The sequence below is a fragment of the Podarcis cretensis genome (genome assembly GCF_951804945.1).
Source record: "Podarcis cretensis genome assembly, chromosome: 6".
NCBI classification, from domain to species: Eukaryota; Metazoa; Chordata; class Lepidosauria; order Squamata; family Lacertidae; genus Podarcis; species Podarcis cretensis.
In genome coordinates this window covers 81,499,510-81,517,465 of record NC_137175.1, presented here as the reverse complement: position 1 = coordinate 81,517,465, position 17,956 = coordinate 81,499,510, and the positions used below count along the sequence as shown (strand labels likewise).

The 17,956-nt window shown below is 41.3% G+C and overlaps 1 protein-coding gene across 11 annotated transcripts in view; it reads right to left on the bottom strand.

Annotated features, from left to right (window-relative positions):
- Window positions 1-17,956, bottom strand: part of NTNG1 (netrin G1) — a 218,905-nt gene that overhangs the window by 192,091 nt on the left and 8,858 nt on the right. For all 11 annotated transcript variants that reach the window (XM_079981445.1, XM_079981441.1, XM_079981447.1 and 8 more), the window contains exon 2: window positions 15,656-16,365. In XM_079981445.1, the coding sequence (XP_079837571.1) occupies window positions 15,656-15,901 (246 nt within the window). In that variant the 5' untranslated portion in view covers window positions 15,902-16,365. The remainder of the gene's footprint in view (window positions 1-15,655; window positions 16,366-17,956) is intronic.

Below are 17,956 nucleotides of genomic sequence, written 5' to 3'. Positions count from 1 at the left end.
GTACTGCATAAACTATGTTTTACATCTGGGTATTGCTTAGTGAGATCTCTCTGCTTTTGAATAGGCAATGTGGTGTGGATTTAGGTGCAGATAAGACGCATGCCATTTTGCAATGATGTTTTGGCTCTCTAATACTAAAAATCACATCCTTACATTTGGCGAGAAGAGTTGTGAACATCAGCATGGAGGGAGGTGGAGAAAGGTACAAGAAACATAGGGGTTGATTTCACACGAAATCTTATTCTTCTGATCTGTTACAAGAACAGCAATCTGTATTTCTCCCTCTGCGGCTGAACACATGATACATTTCAAAAAATGAATCATTTCCCCCTCCCTTAGTAGCTTGCTGTTTAGATTTTTCTTTTCTTCCCCCGCCACTTCAGTCCTCTGTAAATGTCAGCCATGAGCAGCTCAACTGCTAATAGTCACCAGAAGAAAGATTCCTACAATCAGGTGTTTTTTAAAAAAACTTTTAAAAAATCAGTTTGGATGATGGCTCTCAACAGTTTTACAGATAAAAAGAGTTTAAAACATTCAAATGTTAGAAAGCACCACCCTTATTTGTATGGAAATGCTCTTCTCATCATAAAGAGTCCTTTCTAATGCCTTTTTAACTACCTACTTATAAAAAGGCTTACCTTCTGCCTCTTGGAATAAAGGAACATGTAATTAAAAGTAGCTACTGTTTTTTTTTTTTTTTTGCATGCAAATTAGAAATCTGTATAGGCACTTCCGGGTCGGCGCCATCGCCGAATGGCGGACTCCCTCCGAGCTCCGGAGGGAGTCGGCTGGGTAGGGGTCGGGTCCTGCCGTGCCGGCGACGCGGGGACCCTCAAAAACCATGGGCGGAGATGCCCATGGACTTGGTGACTCGGCGGGCACCGTTTGCGCCCCCCGACCCACGAAGGAGCCTTTTTAAAGGCTGCGGAGCGGGTGACGGGGGGGGGGTGTGGTGCTGTGAGTCCAATGCTTCCCCTGCCCAGTGAAGCCGCATGCCATTCGGCGGAGAGCAACGACTTCTTCTTTGAAAATTTCGGATTTGGACTAAAAGGAACAACCCGTGAGTAAATTGATTGGACTTAAAAGGGAAATTTGATCTTTGAATTTGGAGTGAGCGGGGGGAGTGCAAAAAGGAAGTCCGCCCCCCCTGTTGTAGATGGCTCAACGCAAGGATTTGACAACTAAGATCGAGAGATGAACTTGTTTACCTGAAAAAAAATTTTAACTTCACGAAGGGAAATTACAGTAATTGTGCTGGAGGAGAAGACTGATTTGTGGGAACTAAAATGCAACCCCCCCGGGAACCAGGAACGATCCGCTATGAGAGACTGGTGAAGAGACACAGAAACTTTGACAGCTGTCAAAGTAGCTGTCAAAGCAGGAAAATAAAAGAGAACTTTGTTACGATGGCTTTGCTGGCTAGATTTGTTACAATTTGGACATAAATTATTGGAAATAAAGGCAACAAGTTATTTGACTTTTGGGTCTGATTTTGAAAGAAATTAAGTTACCATATTCCCTCTAGAGGGAGGCTGGGACATTGCAACAGTAGCAGCAAGTGGAAAAATACTATGAATTTGAGCAGGATCTGTTATCTCTTGGGAAAGCTGCAAAAACGAAGCATTATTTTGTCTACAGAGGTTTCTATACTAAAGGAGACAATGGATTTATCTATTGAAGAAAGGAAGGGACTTGACGCAAGTTATGTTCCTGAATAACAAAAGCCTCTGTGGAGAACAAGAAGTTTCTGAATTAGAAGGTTTCTGCAGCAGAACAGGAAAAAGCAACCTGAGGAATAAGAGCTGGACCAAATTTGAAGCCGGAGTATTTGGAACATCCAGACTTTAAAAGGACCAAGAAATAGAATTTAAGTTAGACTCTTAAACATAGAGGTCTGGATGGAAGAACAATGACTTTTTCTGAGAGTTTTTTCGAGATTGGACTTTCTGAAATTAAAAGCTATCAAAAGACGGCAAAGTGGAGTTGAGATATAGACGTGGATACACCAGGCTGGCAGTAGACAATGGATGAACTTTGGGGATTGGAACCGGGGAATGGGGGGGGGGGGAGAGATTTGGAATCCATTTTTTTTTTTTTTTTATAATGATTTTTATTAATTTTCCACACATAAAATGAAAAACAATGTAACACAGTATTACTTCATAATCATCAGTTCATAGCCTTTTTTCCTTGACTTCCCCATACCTCCCTATCCCTGCATCCTTGTTTAAAATTCTTTAGCAACCCTTAAGTCCATTGTCTTAGTTCTTTTTCATAAATATTTCTTAAATTTTTTTGTTTACTGCTGCAATTCTTTACTTCTTACCCCCTGACATCTTAACATTCCTCAATTTTACAATTATTTTTAAGATATATCTTGAAGTTCTTCCAGTCCTCTTCCACTGTCTCTTTCCCCTGGTCCCGGATTCTGCCCGTCATCTCAGCCAGTCCCATAAAGTCAATCACCTTTGTTTGCCATTCTTCCAGAGTAGGTAGTTCTTGCATCTTCCAATACTTTGCCAGTAGAATTCTTGCTGCTGTAGTGGCATACATAAAGAATGTCCTATCCTTCCTTAACACCACTTGGCCCACCATACCCAAGAGGAAAGCCTCTGGTTTCTTAGGAAAAGTCCACTTAAGAACCTTCTTAATTTCATTATAGATCATTTCCCAGAAAGCTTTAACCTTTGGGCAGGTCCACCAAAGGTGGTAGAAAGTGCCTTCAGTCTCATTACATTTCCAACACTTATTATTAGGCAAATGGTAAATTTTTGCAAGCTTGACTGGGGTCATGTACCACCGGTAGATCATTTTCATAATATTTTCTTTTAAAGCATTACATGCAGTAAATTTAATACCGGTGGTCCATAACTGTTCCCAGTCAGCAAACATAATATCATGACCTATGTCTTGTGCCCATTTAATCATAGCTGATTTCACCGTTTCATCCTGTGTATTCCATTTTAACAGCAAGTTATACATTCTTGATAAATTCTTAGTATTGGGTTCCAACAATTCTGTTTCTAATTTTGACTTCTCTTTCTGAAATCCTATTTTCCTGTCCTGTTTGAACGTCTCATTTATCTGATGGTAATGCAACCAATCTCGAACCTTAGGTTTTAGTTTCTCATAACTCTGAAGTTTCACCCTTTCACCATCGTATTCTATAATCTCATGATATTTTGGCCATTTAGAATCCATATTAAGCTTTTTTACTTCCCTAGCTTCCATCGGTGACACCCACCTAGGGGTTTTGCTTTCCAACAAATCTTTGTATCTAATCCAAACGTTATACAATGCTTTCCTTACAATATGGTTTTTAAAACTTTTATACACCTTTACCTTGTCGTACCATAAATATGCATGCCAACCAAAACTATTGTCATACCCTTCCAGATCCAAAATGTCAGTATTCTCAAGAAGTAGCCAGTGTTTCAACCAGCAGAAAGCTGCTGATTCATAATAGAGTCTTAAGTCCGGCAGGGCAAACCCCCCTCTATCCTTTGCAGAGATTTGGAATCCAAAGGCTGTAAAATTATATATTATTTCTTTTCTTTTTTCATGTTTGTTGTTTGAAAATAGGGGAATTCGTGGAAGGGAAATGGGGTCGATCTTAGGGAATTATATAAAATATAAGGAGAAATGGTTCATTAAGATAAATAAGATAAATTAATTTGGAATAAATGGGTTATTTAAAATTACAAATAAGGTTTTAAAATTTGGGGTAAGAATCTGTGGAATCAATTTAAGGGAAATGGAATACAAGAGGGGGGGGGAGTCCGGGAAAGATGCCACTGAAACCAAGTGTAAATCATATTTGTTTTTTCTTTCTTGCTTGCTATCTTTCCTTTTTATTCTGGAAAATTTTTAATAAATATTATTAAAAAAAAAAAGAAATCTGTATAGGCAAAGATGTCTAAAGAAATATCACAAAGACATATATTGGCAGCAGGGTGGGGGTGGGGATAGGCGGTTGCAAGTTGAAACTCTGAGAATATGATGGTGACGTTGCCACAGCAAAGTTATTTAGAGTTTTCCATTAGGGTATCTGCAAATGTTCATATTTTTTCTAGTTCCAATGTAAAAACTACATGCCCACTGTTACAGGCAAATGTAACACCAGCATGGCAAGGTAGAAACATGCACAAACTACAGCAACAGGTTTTGCATACCTCTAACTACTACGATGACTACCATGCATTCAAAAGCACCAACAGAATGCTTGACATGGGCCAGATTCACCCAACATACTAAAGCTGGGATCACCAACTTACTAAACTGGGATTGACAACATATTAAGCTGGGATCGACAACCCGGCACACATGAGTGCCCTGCCACTAAAGTCTTTATTGGAACCCCTGGACAGGGGCCCAAGACTCTCGGCTTTCTTTCTTTTTAATTAAAGAAAGTTATGTCTCTAGCCCTCAAGTTAAGCAATTCCTGTGAAGTGAGTCAGTCTGGCTGCTCCTGCCTGTCAGTATTTCAACCAATGAATGAAGACAGAGCTGTGATAGATACATGAGTTGTTTGCACGCTAGCAAACAGGAATCCCTGGTGTCTTGAAGCTGTGCTATTTCCCCCTCCCTTTTAGTGCACTCTTCCTGCTTCTTCTGTGTTCTTTTCTAGCCACTGGAATCTCCATAGTTTTCCCTTCCTTTCCCGCTAGAAACCAGGAGGCATCTTTCCTGTTCTGGGTTCATCTAAGATCGGGTAATCCATAAAAGTTATGGTCTGAAAATACTACCACCCAGTATGCATAGGTGAATCTTGAATAATCCTCCTTCCTCACAAAAGGTAACTGTGAAAACTTTGCATAGAGACTGAGGTAAGTCCTGCTGTGCAGGAGCTAAAGAACTCCCTAAGAATTAACAGTATAGTTAACTTGCAACACAATGGTATGCATGTCTACTCAGAAGTAAGTGTTTAATGGGGCTTATTCCGAGGTAAGTGGGTACAGAATGGAAGCCTAGGTTTTGGTTTACGGCTGGCATTGGGGGAAACAGGGTTGTTGGCACCCATCTGTCTCGAGAGACAATGGAGTGCGCCTCCAGGGCAGAAGCCAAACTTCTGTATTAGCAGCACCAAAGTGCTCTCTCCGGGACACAAGCCTGAGCAGTGTGTAGGGCGGTCCCGGGCTGCCCAGATGTCAAGACCCTCCTCTTGGCTTCTCTGATGTGGTCCAAAGGAAAGCAGAGCAATACATCTGGCATAAGCTTGCCTGCAGAAGTCGCCAGAAGGAGGCATACAAGGTGACATCAATCGCCTTGTGGGCTCCACTCCATTGTGGGTTTACTCCTTATCCTTTTCTTCTGCTGAAGTTATCCCACAAGGCAGCAGAGGTTTGAGATCAGAGTTTTCCTTCTCCTAGATGGGCTACCTTCCCAGGTTGATGAGCCCCATCTGCCCCTCACTTCCCTCTACAGCACATGCAGAAACTGCCTTCTTGACCATTGGACCCACTATTGCTTTCACCTGCTCAATCCACTGGAGCCTGTCTTTGCATGCAATGGAAGTCCCTAACTCACTGAGGGTTGGAAACCTATCAGCTACCCTCACCAGGTTTAGCTGGCCAGTCAAAGCCGTTCCCCGTTGTGCGGTCACTTGTCACATGCTGACAGCTTCTAGGAGTCACAGTTGAGAGCAAAGTGCATGGTGGGGACAAACTACCCCAGAAGGAGCATGGCGTGTCCCCCACCAGTGGTTCTACCCTTCCCATAACACCTCATACACCCTGTGGAAAAGCAGGTTACATAACAGTAAGCAGAAATTCAACAGAATAAGTCCTTTCCAGTATTTGTTGTTTAGTCATTTAGTCGTGTCCGACTCTTCGTGACCCCATGGACCAAAGCACACCAGGCACTCCTGTCTTCCACTGCCTCCTGCAGTTTGGTCAAACTCATGTTAGTAGCTTTGAGAACATTATCCAACCATCTCGTCCTCTGTCGTCCCCTTCTTCTTGTGCCCTCAATCTTTCCCAACATCAGGGTCTTTTCCAGGGTGTCTTCTCTTCTCATGAGGTGGCCAAAATATTGGAGCCTCAGCTTCAGGATCTGTCCTTCCAGTGAGCACTCAGGGCTGATTTATTTCAGAACGGATAGGTTTGATCTTCTTGCAGTCCATGGGACTCTCAAGAGTCTCCTCTAGCACTATAATTCAAAAGCATCAATTCTTCAGCGATCAGCCTTCTTTATAGAAATACAATTATGGGGAAAGCTGCACCATTACAACATTCTCTCTAATTTTATGCTATGCCCCACCTTACCACCATGGCAGCCATTTTGTGACTGGCACCCCAGCACTCTCTCAAAATTCAAATGTGCTCACTGGTCCAAAAAGCTTACCAACTCCTGCCTTAGGTGAAATGTTTATCTGCAGGTTCCTGGAGAAAAGCTTGCAGCTGCTTTGCTCCTCCTCTTTGTGGAGCTGCACTGATGCAAATCAGACCGATAAAATAGTCTCCAGTCCACATGGTGGTACAAGAGACCCAGATGAAGATGAAGGCAGCACAATTTTGTTAGTGGCAGCTTCTGTTTCCACAATGGAGGACAGAGCTGTTACAGGAAAGCTGTAAAATGTGCAAGTGTGATGATTTTAGAGGTGATCTTACGGATCATAAGGGGATTTAGGAAAAGAGATAGCATCCCCAGTAAACAGAGCCCTTAGTTATGCAGGGTTCTGTAGACCAAGTGCAACATCTTGAATGGTTTCGGACAAGAATGAAAAACCAACCTGCATATTCTGATCAAAGCACATTATAAAAGAGCAGTAATCCCACCAAATATACCCTACTTTTATATTTGGAATATCAAGATGGTCAACAAAAGTAAAAGGCTCTGTTTCTTTCTTCAATAGTGGAAAAGTTCATTGCTTGTTTAAGTCTTCCTGCTTTTTTTTTTTTTTAAAAGAATGAAGAGCTTTCTACCTCTAAAAAAAATCTACCCAGGTTGATCATAAAACTGATTAGAAATAAGCAGGTATTCACTCAGATAATAGAAGCATTTGGTATAATTTGACTCCTTTTTTCAGACAGGACAAGAAATATGTATCATATTTATTTTGAGCAGATTCATTTTCTGAATGGGTGAGTTTTTCTATCAGCAAAACTGATGATTTGTCTTTGCATTAGCATACTGCTTTATAGAGTCTCAAGTCTTTTTAAACTGGTGCTGCCCTGCGATTATTAAACCATAATAGGTTGCTGATATTTACACATGCTTAAGCTGGTGATATATCCCGAAGCTGAAATCCAGCTATCGCCCAGCCCTACAAAGCAACCCTAGTTACCAGGTAGGCTTCATGTATTTCTTCTTCTTTAACTACCTCTTCTATATCTCTCGCCATGCTGAGATCTGTAGATTTGTGATCTGATATAAAATTACTTATCTGCTTAGGTATGTGCAGAACTGGACTTCAGACTATCCCCTGCAGACTGAAAGTCACTGAGCACCCAAGTAAAAGAAGGAGATTAATAATCAAAAAGTGCAAGAAACTATCCTCTTCGTAGGGCATACATGTTATTAAAATTCATTCAAAGGCCTCTCTCTATAATTACATTCACACTGTCAGGACTTAAATATCAAGACAGTGTCACTGCCAAGTGACTGTTCCCATGTGGATTTATTAAATTCTGGAGACAAAAAAAAGAAGTACTAAAAATATAACCTTAAGAGATGATGTGTTTATGGATATTTCTGCCTGGGGATATTGCCGAACCTTTTGCTCTTAAGAGACTAACATTTTTCTATCCCAAGCTTTCTCTGCTTCACTCCATTAGATAAAGCATCTAGGATTACTGCCAATTTTTCAAAGTAAAATACTGTATGAAGATTGGGAGCTGATGCTCCCCTGGCTAAACTGTCCAGTTGCTAACTTGATTTATTTGCAAGGTGCAAGATTTCTCTCTTTCTTTCAGGAATTTCAGCTTTCCTTTAAAACAATATGATGTGAGAAGGATGAATCGACCAACCATCAGTGGAGAAAACATATCGGACCCCATCTTTAGGCCACTGCAAGGCAGCCAAAGCAAGGACCAGCTGTCAATTCGGATGTGGACCCCTGCACACAATTATCTGCTGTGCATGGACTGTCCTTCACACCAGCTTCTGGGGCTGTGTACAAAGATCAGTTAGGAAAACTGGACATAAGTATTGTCTCCGAAGGCATGCCTGATGTGGTTCTTATTAACCAATACACCAAAAAAAGGGGGGGGGAAGGTGGCTAGTTTGAAACCAACTTCAGCTATATTCCAGATCTGGACAATGCAATGGATGCTGACCAATCAAGATAATTGCTTAGATCAGGGTTAGTCATTTTTGTTATTCACAATAGCCACTCTGGTCTCCATACGGCTGTCAAGGGACCAGTATGATGTGATCCCAGCATGGATAGTTCATTTACTTAGCAGAGACCAAATCTCTCTCTCTCTCTCTCTCTCTCTCTCTCTCACACACACACACACACACACACACACCCACCTCTGTAGTGCCACTTGCAACCCGCGGATAGGGAGAAGCATTTTTGGCACCTCGTCCGATTTTTGCTCATTTTTGACAGGGGAGGGGCAACTGCCATTATTTTAAACAATGTGGCAGGTGGTTTTGTGGGTCCCCCACCTTGCTTTTTCTCAGGACAGAGTGGCTGGGGCAACCCAGTCAGATGGATGGGGCAAATAATAAAGTTAATCTTAAAATTATCATTCGCACACTGGGCCAGTCTGCAGTATATGGCAGTGCCATCGTTCTCCTAGGACTGCACCTGCCCTGTCACCTGAATCAGCAGCAAAGCTCCCCCATCCCTAATGGTATTTCCTTAATTAATAATGGTACCCCCCCTTTCCCCCGGTTGAGAACACTGTCAGCAAGACATCCTCCCTCATGAGTAGCCCAGCACCAGCATTATGATAAATTGGGCATTGGCTGATGAGCCCAGGGGTTTGTGAGGGCTGTTCACCTGCTACACCATCATTCTCCACATTGTTCTCTTCAGAATGGCTAAAAATAAAATAAAAACGAATGAGCAAAGGCAAGTTCATCATTCACCCATCAGGCTGGGAGTTAACCAGCTGCCCACACCAGGCCTAGAATGCTGAAGCATTATTAATAGCCCTTCTAGGGTTAGGATTAGAAGACCCCCATGCACTGAAAAATAGATATCTGGATCAGGGTTTCCTGCCTATGGAATCATCTATGAATGAGTGAACTCATGAGTCACTATGCAAAGCGCTTCCTCAGAACATGTTTCTATTAAAAACCATTTTATTTTACATAACTGTTGTAAGATTTCAGCAATATGGTGTCCAACTACTCAAGTAGCATATTTGTTTATAAAATCCTGACTTCACTTTAAAAATGTGTTTATGTGATCCAGAGGGGCGGGGGGACTCTTTCAGTTGCATTTTCTCTCTCTTGAAAATGGAGCAAACCAAAACCAAAAACCTTGCTTTTAGAAAACAGATTTACAGTCAAATTCATCATGGCATAATCCTGTTAATAATTTACAAGCATGCTTTTAAGTGGATTAATGAATGACATCAGAATCTGTTTTTCATGGAATGTGGCTTTTTAATTTTGATTCATGAAAGATATATTCTTTTTGCTGCTGTTCCCGTCGGGGTGCAAAAGAAACAAGAATCCCACAGCAAGCCATCACGGAGGGTTTAGCGATATTAGGAGCATTTATATTCCTTTAATGAGACCAAAAAGTGTGCCACTACAAATAGCCTATGAAAACTCCAACACAGACATATAGAACATGCATAGTATTTATCACTATAAACATATTCATTCAGTATTCTAGCTGGGCCAGAAAGAATGACATTTTGAATGTGCATTTGCATAGGACTTTGAAAAAAGATTCAGATGATTTCCTTCAATGCACTCATTCCCCTTGATCCCTTCCCAGATCCACTCTCAACCTGCAACTGTATGCCTACAACCTACATATTGGTTCATAAACTTACTCCTATTTGCATTGCTCCTATTTGCATGAAGAAGTGATATGCACCGCTTCTCTCCACCATGCACATCACATGGTGCTATGAAGTGTGATGCTCTGAAAAGCATTATCTTTCCATCCATAGAGGTGCATGCAGACCTTGGCATGGAGCGTTCTCCCCATGATGGGAATTATGAGGAAACACAAGGTGCACATACAAGAACCTTGCTGAAGCTAAAGAGGTCTGTATTGGAGAGAAGCACCTAGGAATGCTATGTATGCTAGCTGGAGTCCCACCATGGAAAAAGGTGGGGTGTAGGACCATAGATCAATTGTCTTCCTACCTAGTTCTGTATTGTCTGCAATGATTGGCAGAAATTATCCAGGGTTTCAGATAGCAGACATTTCTGGCCACACCTAGAGTTGCCAAGGGATTGAACCTGGGACCTTCTGTATGCAAGGAAGAAGCTCTGCCACCAGTGCTGTGCCAGGCTATTTCACACCCTAGGCAAGGCTAGCTACTTGCAGCCAGCATTTGAAATTCACCAGGCACCAGGAACATTTTGCACCTGGCTATCAGCCACTTGCAACCAAGAGAATATGCCCAGGTGCCAGGAGGTGCATGCCTGGGGATCCTTGGATCTTGACTGTTTTCACACATTAGCAACACATCCTTTAAAATTCTATGCATCATATTTTGGTTCTGCACAATCTGAACCAAAAAGCTGCATTGAAAAATAAGACTTTAGAGCTGTCTGGCCCCAAATGACAACTAGACATTCCATTTTGGCGATGGTAACCTTTGGTTTAAGGAGCCATTGGGCGCCTAGCCTATATATCTAACACTACCCATGACCCATGTGGAAAACAGTGCTATTTTACTAATGTTACACTACCTTTCAAAAATACTCAAGGTGGCTTCATATACTTTTAAAAAAAGCATGAGCATCAAAACGCAACCATCATAAAATGAACCACAACCAAAGGAAATGCAGTGCTTAGAGGTCATATAACCTTCATTCATAAAAACATGAAGATATTCACACAAAAACCCCCATTTTCATCAAGAAAGGAAGGGAAGAAAAGGAGGGAGGTATACGATCTGAATGGGTTATTTTCCCCTTCATGATAAATTACCAGCTACCAACCTTCCATACCAGATTTGTTCTTGATATTGCTGCTGCAGTGCTGTATTGATTTGTTGTCCTTAGGCATCCATGCATATATTAGGGCATTTCCAAATGAAACCCCAGATTCATTTCACTTCTTGCCTTATAAACTAGTCTGATGAATGGAATCCGATGGTTTAATTATTTCAGTAAACATAATCATGGCACTGCTAACTACACCAGAGAGCCCTTTATTTCCCTAATTTTTTAGCAATGCGAGCCTACTGGTAATGAAAGGCTTGCTGCATTAATGATGCCGAAAATCTCCAAGGAAAACATTTAAGGTCCAACTCATAATGTTATGCTAGAATTACATGCACAGAAGACTTTTTAATAATCTTTGTTTCCTAATTTAGTTTTGATTGGCTAGGAAATCCATAGTGGCACTCAAAGGCTTGCTTTTACGCTGCCATCAGCAACTCAGCTCTATAAATTGTACAAACGTACACAGACTTCCTCCATCTGTAGGCTCTTTCAAAGTCGCTGTATAACCTCTCCAGGAAAAAAAAGAAAGCTAAACTAAAATTGCAGCATGCTGCAGATAATTCCAAGATAAGTTGCAGTTTTTTAAAGACATCAAATGTTGCACTGGGTTGTGGCAGCAAAGGCTGCATAAGAAAATAAAGAGTTCCTCTCTTCTGGTTGCTATTACTCTTCAATAAACTACTGCTTATTGCAAATTACAAGTGGACACTGGCAATTTGCTAGCTGCACCTCTGCTCTTTCTGCCTCCCTCACCCACACAATCATTCCTGCATAGCACCATGTTCTTTGGGCACCTAGCCACCCAGGGACCTGGAAACAATAAATTGTCATGAGAAATACACATGCACAAATATTAGGAATACAGGGAGCTGCCTTGGCTCAAGTCAGACAAACAGTCCATCTAGCTCCCTACAGTGTTCCTTGACTGGCAGCAGCTCTCCAAGGTTGCAGGCAGAGAAGTACGTACACCAGCATCCTGCTCTTTCAGACCTAAGGTTTATCCAGTTCAGCATCTGGGAAGCTCTTTCTCAGTCCTTCCTGGAGATGCCGGGAACTGAACCTGGGACTTCTTGCAAGTGCTCCACCACCTTCAAGCAATGGCCCAGGAGTGATGCTGATGAAATTGGCCCATGCACACTTTTTGTTGGGTTTTGATCTTCTGAATGACCTCATCTTGTTTGCAGCATGACCTCATCTGATATTTTTATGATTATTATGGGCTTTATCTGCCCATGTACAGCTTGCCTTTCTTACTCCCCCTCCCTTACAGATTGCCAATGCACATTAGCACATATGTGCAATTCCTTGAAACACAGGATGAAAAGGAGCCTTGATGTGGTCACGTCACACAAGGGCCCCCAAGATTCCTTTCTGTGATGTGATTTAACTGAGGTGCACATGTACATGTGTGCATTGATAAAATAATAGGGGGGTGGGGGAATCCTGTCTGAAGCTCCTTTTTTAAAAAAAATTCTTCATATTTTTTAACATTACAAACATCCATTGAAACAAAATAACACTGATACAAACTTGGGGTTCTCTGAACCCCCAGACTGCCCCCCTCCATTTTCAGAAGTCTGAAGCTTTTTTTTACCCACTGTTTTAATTAATGCATATATGCGCTCTTCCAAGCTGGAAACTTCCGAGGAAGAGGAGGAGGAGGAGGAGAGCACCAACTGTAAACGGCTCATTATTGAAAATAATTTTAGAAATTCTCAGTTTAAATCTGAAGGAGAGAGAGCTGAGCACAAAGCTGAAGGAACCCACAGAACAGCACTGAAACGGAAAGAGGGGTATCCACCCCTCCCTCCTCCCATGGAGACTGGATTACAAAAGGTTTCATTCTCTACACAGGTGAACATGATGCTAGCTATCAGCTTGGCCAAGCAGTGCCACAGCCATCATGATCATCAAAAGAACAATCATGCACAGATGAGGAAGAGCTGCAATAGAATATTGCTATGCACCTTCTCTTCCTAACAAGAGAGTGTTTCTTCTCCAGGTTCTAGCCAGTCAGGGTGCACTGGGGTACTGGAAGCCATAAACGGGCGTTCTATTCCCTCATTCCTAGTTTTCCAGCTTTCTTTTCCAACAATACTCAGTATTCCAAGTCTGTTTTGCATTATTTCTTCTAATGGACTTTTCTTAATGCCAAGGTTCCCCTTGGCGTGTTGATACCTACCCACTTGTTTCTCCCTCTTGGCTCCCATGCTGTTGACATCCCCCATTGGTACCCAGGCAGTGAGCAAGCATGGAAAGAGAAGAGGCATAGCAAAGCCTGGAATTTCATGCTTCCTGTATGTTGTTGGTTCTAGAAAGTTTTTTAATCAAGCATTTATAACTTTATCTACACAAGTATATTGCAGCAGAAAAGGGATTAACAATGTAAGGTGCACTCCTAACCCCACTTACCCAGGAGTAAGCCCTATAGGACTTACTTCTGAGTAGACAGGGTTAAGATTACAAGATTAGACACAGCAGCCTTGCGAAGAAGCCCATAAAAGTGAGTAGCCCACAATTTTGGTCACCTACAAGCAATTCTTGTTTGCCACAGGTGATCAAGCAAGTAGCTATTTTAAAAACGCAACAGGGATCCTCTCCCTCTTTGTTCTGTTGAAGCTAATTTGCAGTCTCTGATGAATACATTCCTGAGAAACCCAGCCAGATGGGTGGAGTATGTATGTATGTATGTATGAATAAATAAATAAATAAATAAATAAATAAATAATATCTTCTTTGCATACAAGCACAGATAAACCAAAATCTCAACCAAAGGCTGCACTATCCGTACAACTCACTCTAAGGTGCTACTGGAAGGAATATTTTTATTTTGTTTCACTCTAGTTCAGTTTATTAACTTTTTGAATAAGCAAGAGTGAGATAAAGCTGCAGATGACATTTTCTTATGACATTTTCATTCATTCGTATGCCTGGGCTAGAGACTGCACATGAACCCTTCCTGCTCTTTGAAACCTCAGGTCAGGGTCTGGAGACCAGACAAAGTACGTGACCTGTCAAGTGTCTCGATCAAGGCCAAAAACATTTTAAAGGAAAGCCATATGCTAACTGTGTGCCTACCATGACTGTGATTTGGAACATGCTAAATTTAAAACATTCTTGTGAAACCTTCATCCCCTTTTCAGCATGTAAACATTCCTCAAAGCAAAAGTATTAAAAATGAAATCTTCCTGTGACTAGATCACATTGCATGTCTCCACCACAGCAAACAGTACACAAGAGTTTGCTTTATACGGAGTCAGACCATTGCTCCATCTAGCTCAGTACTGTCTACATTAGCATGAAGTAGCTTTCCTGGGTTTCAGGCAGGAGTCGAGTTTTCCTAGCCCTATCCAGAGATGCCAAGAATTGCACAGAAAGCACATCATTCTACCAGTGAACAATTCCCTGGGAAGCTCTCCTGCCCAAATGAAATGAATACCAGAGCTTGTAGCCCTCTTGTACCACTTTTGCTCATTTCAATGTAGTACACACTGGGTAGACAATGCCCTAAGTGAGCTTCCGGCATGTGTGTACAGGTTAAGACAGAATTGATATGTCCAGCATTTTGCATATTCTGCCTCTTACTTCTAGCTTTGTCCTGTGGTTCTGTGGTTAACTCAAAGTGTACATTACAAAACACAAGATGAATGCTTGTCACCGATTTAAATAGCCCAGGGATGCATGCAATTTATAACAATGCATAATCATTTGCACAAGAAGTAGTAGATGACAAATCCAGAGCATAAGTTTTCACTGCACCTAAATTATAGAGCAAGTTTACAAATGGTGAGATTCCGTATATAATGTATGTATACACACATATACCAGTTTAGTGAAACTGTAGGGACTCATATGCAGGTCAAGTCAGCATTTTTATCCAATGCTGGTTTAAATAGCTAGTAGGTTATTCATCTTGCCTAAGAGAAGCGTGCTTCTAACTTTGGGATTTTGGGTTCATTCAGTTATAGGAAAACAGCACACACACTCAGAAATTAATAATAATAATAATAATAATAATAATAATAATAATAATAATAATGATGCTCTGAAAAAATAGGATTGCCAGACATGTAGGAATGTTTCTCTAGGAATCTTACTTTTTGCAGAAGCTTGTTACCTTCTTAGGGGAAGTTACCTGGCAGAGTACAGGTGCTCTGCACCACTTAATGATGCTGGCAACACCAAGATACACTTGAAATCAAATCTTGTTAACCTTGTTTGCACTTTTATCCCGAGCTGAAACCTGGTGCATTTTGACTCAAAATATTGCAGTTGTGAAAGGACACACCTTTCATGTAATGGAACCAGTAATGGTTTTGCCATTGATACCAACTGAACTTAAACAAAAACATACTGATGACTACTTATCACCTCTTCATCTTAAAAAGCTGATGGCTGCTATTTGCCAAAAGTTTTTCAGACCTATAGTATAGTGTGACATGCAAATTTTGACATAAGCCTAAATCCTTGGTCTTGGTCCACAAGACTGAAGTTAAGGATATTTGCTTTGTTGTGCTGAGGGATCTATCCTTTAGGCCACAATTCAACTTTCAGGTTTTTGCCTTACCATTCCGCAGAAGGTCTCTGGTGGATTTCCACATGTTATGTCTGGTGGATCCAGGCTCACTTTCACATATTTCATCATATCTATGGCTTCTGGCTGACAGGCCGTGTAATCCCAAAACTTCCCTTCATCTGTGTAAATCTGGGTCTTACACACATCGTAATGCCCCCAAGCAGAAGTGTAGTGCTGTATCACCGACGACACAGTAACCCAAAGGGTATGAAGTGACAAGAATCTTGACAAATACATCTCTAAATCCTTCACAGGTGCCTTGACAGCTATAACCAGTAGCAATCAAATGTGTAGTCTATATTATACATGTATGTACACCAGGAGTTGCGAGTTACTGTAAAAACATGTTCCGGACCAGAGTAGAAGAGTTAGGTTACAGTGGTTGCTTTTTTAAAGTTGGAAACTTTGGTGGTAGCCTGGCATTACAAAGAGATGTTTTTCATCTGAAGGATGTCCGCTGCCTTAAAAAGAACGTATCAGGGCCTTAATCACATATGTAAAGGACGTTCAAAATCAGATGATAGCTTAGCAATGCCCAGGCTTCAGATGGGTAGTCAGTAATCCTGAACGATCCTCCTCTTTCGCGGCTCATGAGGAATGGCCAGCCAAACCGATAAATCAGTTGTTGGAGCAAAACGATGAGCATCTACAGGCCTGTGTCTAACTGCCATCAATCATTCTTTTCTTCTGGCACCAGCACCCTTTTAGAAACAATAAAAGTAAGAGTTATTGTCCAAGAATCAATGCATTAGAAAAATATACGATATGTTGACATTTCAAGAGCCTTTGATACAATATAAGGTAAATTGGAATAATCTGGATAACCTTTACTGGAGGGGCTTTTACTGGAGTGAACAAACTACCGGAATCACTCATCACCAAAACTATTTTGACATGAAAGATTTAACTCCTCTCTAAACAAAGACAGATATGTAGCATTCTCAGTGAGTCCTGAGTCCCTCTTTCCCTTGGTTTATTTGCTTCAGAAATGGTATTTCCATCTTTGCAAAGCCCGAGAGCAAGAAATAGCCCTTCAACAGCTTTTGAATTTCATAACCAAAAGGGGGATAGAAACCCCCAACCCACCAGAGGTAGTGGATCTTTTATTACAGCGACAAAGGGCTGACAACAACTTGTGCGCTTTTCATCTCTTGGAAAGAAGGCCTGGGAGACAGCTCCAAGTGTCTAGTACACGTCTCAGCTTTTGTTAGCTTAATAAGAGAGATATTATGAGCACACTTCTGTCTCTTTGGATTTTTTCTCATTAGTACTGGAAGAACTTTGCTTCTTTTGTTTAATTGTGTTTAATGACAAAGATAACAGTTGGCTCATTTGCAGCTTATAATAATTTCCTCTTTCTATAGGCCTTCTGTATTTTCTTTTTATTATTATTATTATTATTTTAATGTCCTTTTATGTGTCAATTTCGAGAGCAGAAGCCATCCTCTCAAACCCCCTCTGTTCACAGGAGAGGGGCATAAAACACTGCTGTAAATTAATTAAATGCTACAACTATTTTTTAAAAAATACAAAATCATACACAGAACCATGGGACAGATGTTCACCTGACAGCCATCAGGCTTAATCAAGTCCCCCCCCCCCCGCTAAAAGCATTCTTTCCTGTCCTCTGGGGTGGGCAGATGGTCATCGGGATCTACTGATAGATCTCTGTATCAGCAGTAGATCAGAAAGAGTTTCTGACTGCCAGTTGTTAAACAGTACCAGCAACAAAATAACTTTTCCCACCTAAATTAATGAAAAGAAGTGAAATGAAGAGAACTGGGAGTGGACTTTCTGTGGAGGGGCTGTCAGCTCATCTCAGTTCTGGTACTGAAAACAAATTCCTACGGCATCTTCTGCTTTGATTCTAATTATATGTCCTAGTAAAGAACAAGAAAATAGATTCGACAAGCTTGAAGTCTGCCCAGCCCTGCTCTACCAGATTTTAGTTAAGTTGTGATCAAAAGTTCCCAAAGGTTTTGGATGGGGGGGGGGCAGAGTTTACAGGCTCCAAGAAGTAAAGGCATTCCACACTTGGTGGTGACATCTCTCTTGGATTTTGCACACAGCTTGTGCGTATGTGTATATAATATGATGTTTGAGCTCAAAATCTGTGAAGCCCTTAGCTTTAGATGGTGCCAATTGGTTCATGGATCCAGAGTATCTGCAAGCAAATCTGATTGTTCCAACTTAAGAGTCTAGCACCTGGAGAATAGTGTGGCCCCTGAAAATATGCGAGTTTAGTTATTCCCTGGTACAGGCCACAGTCCTCAGACCTATGCTGGGATGGAA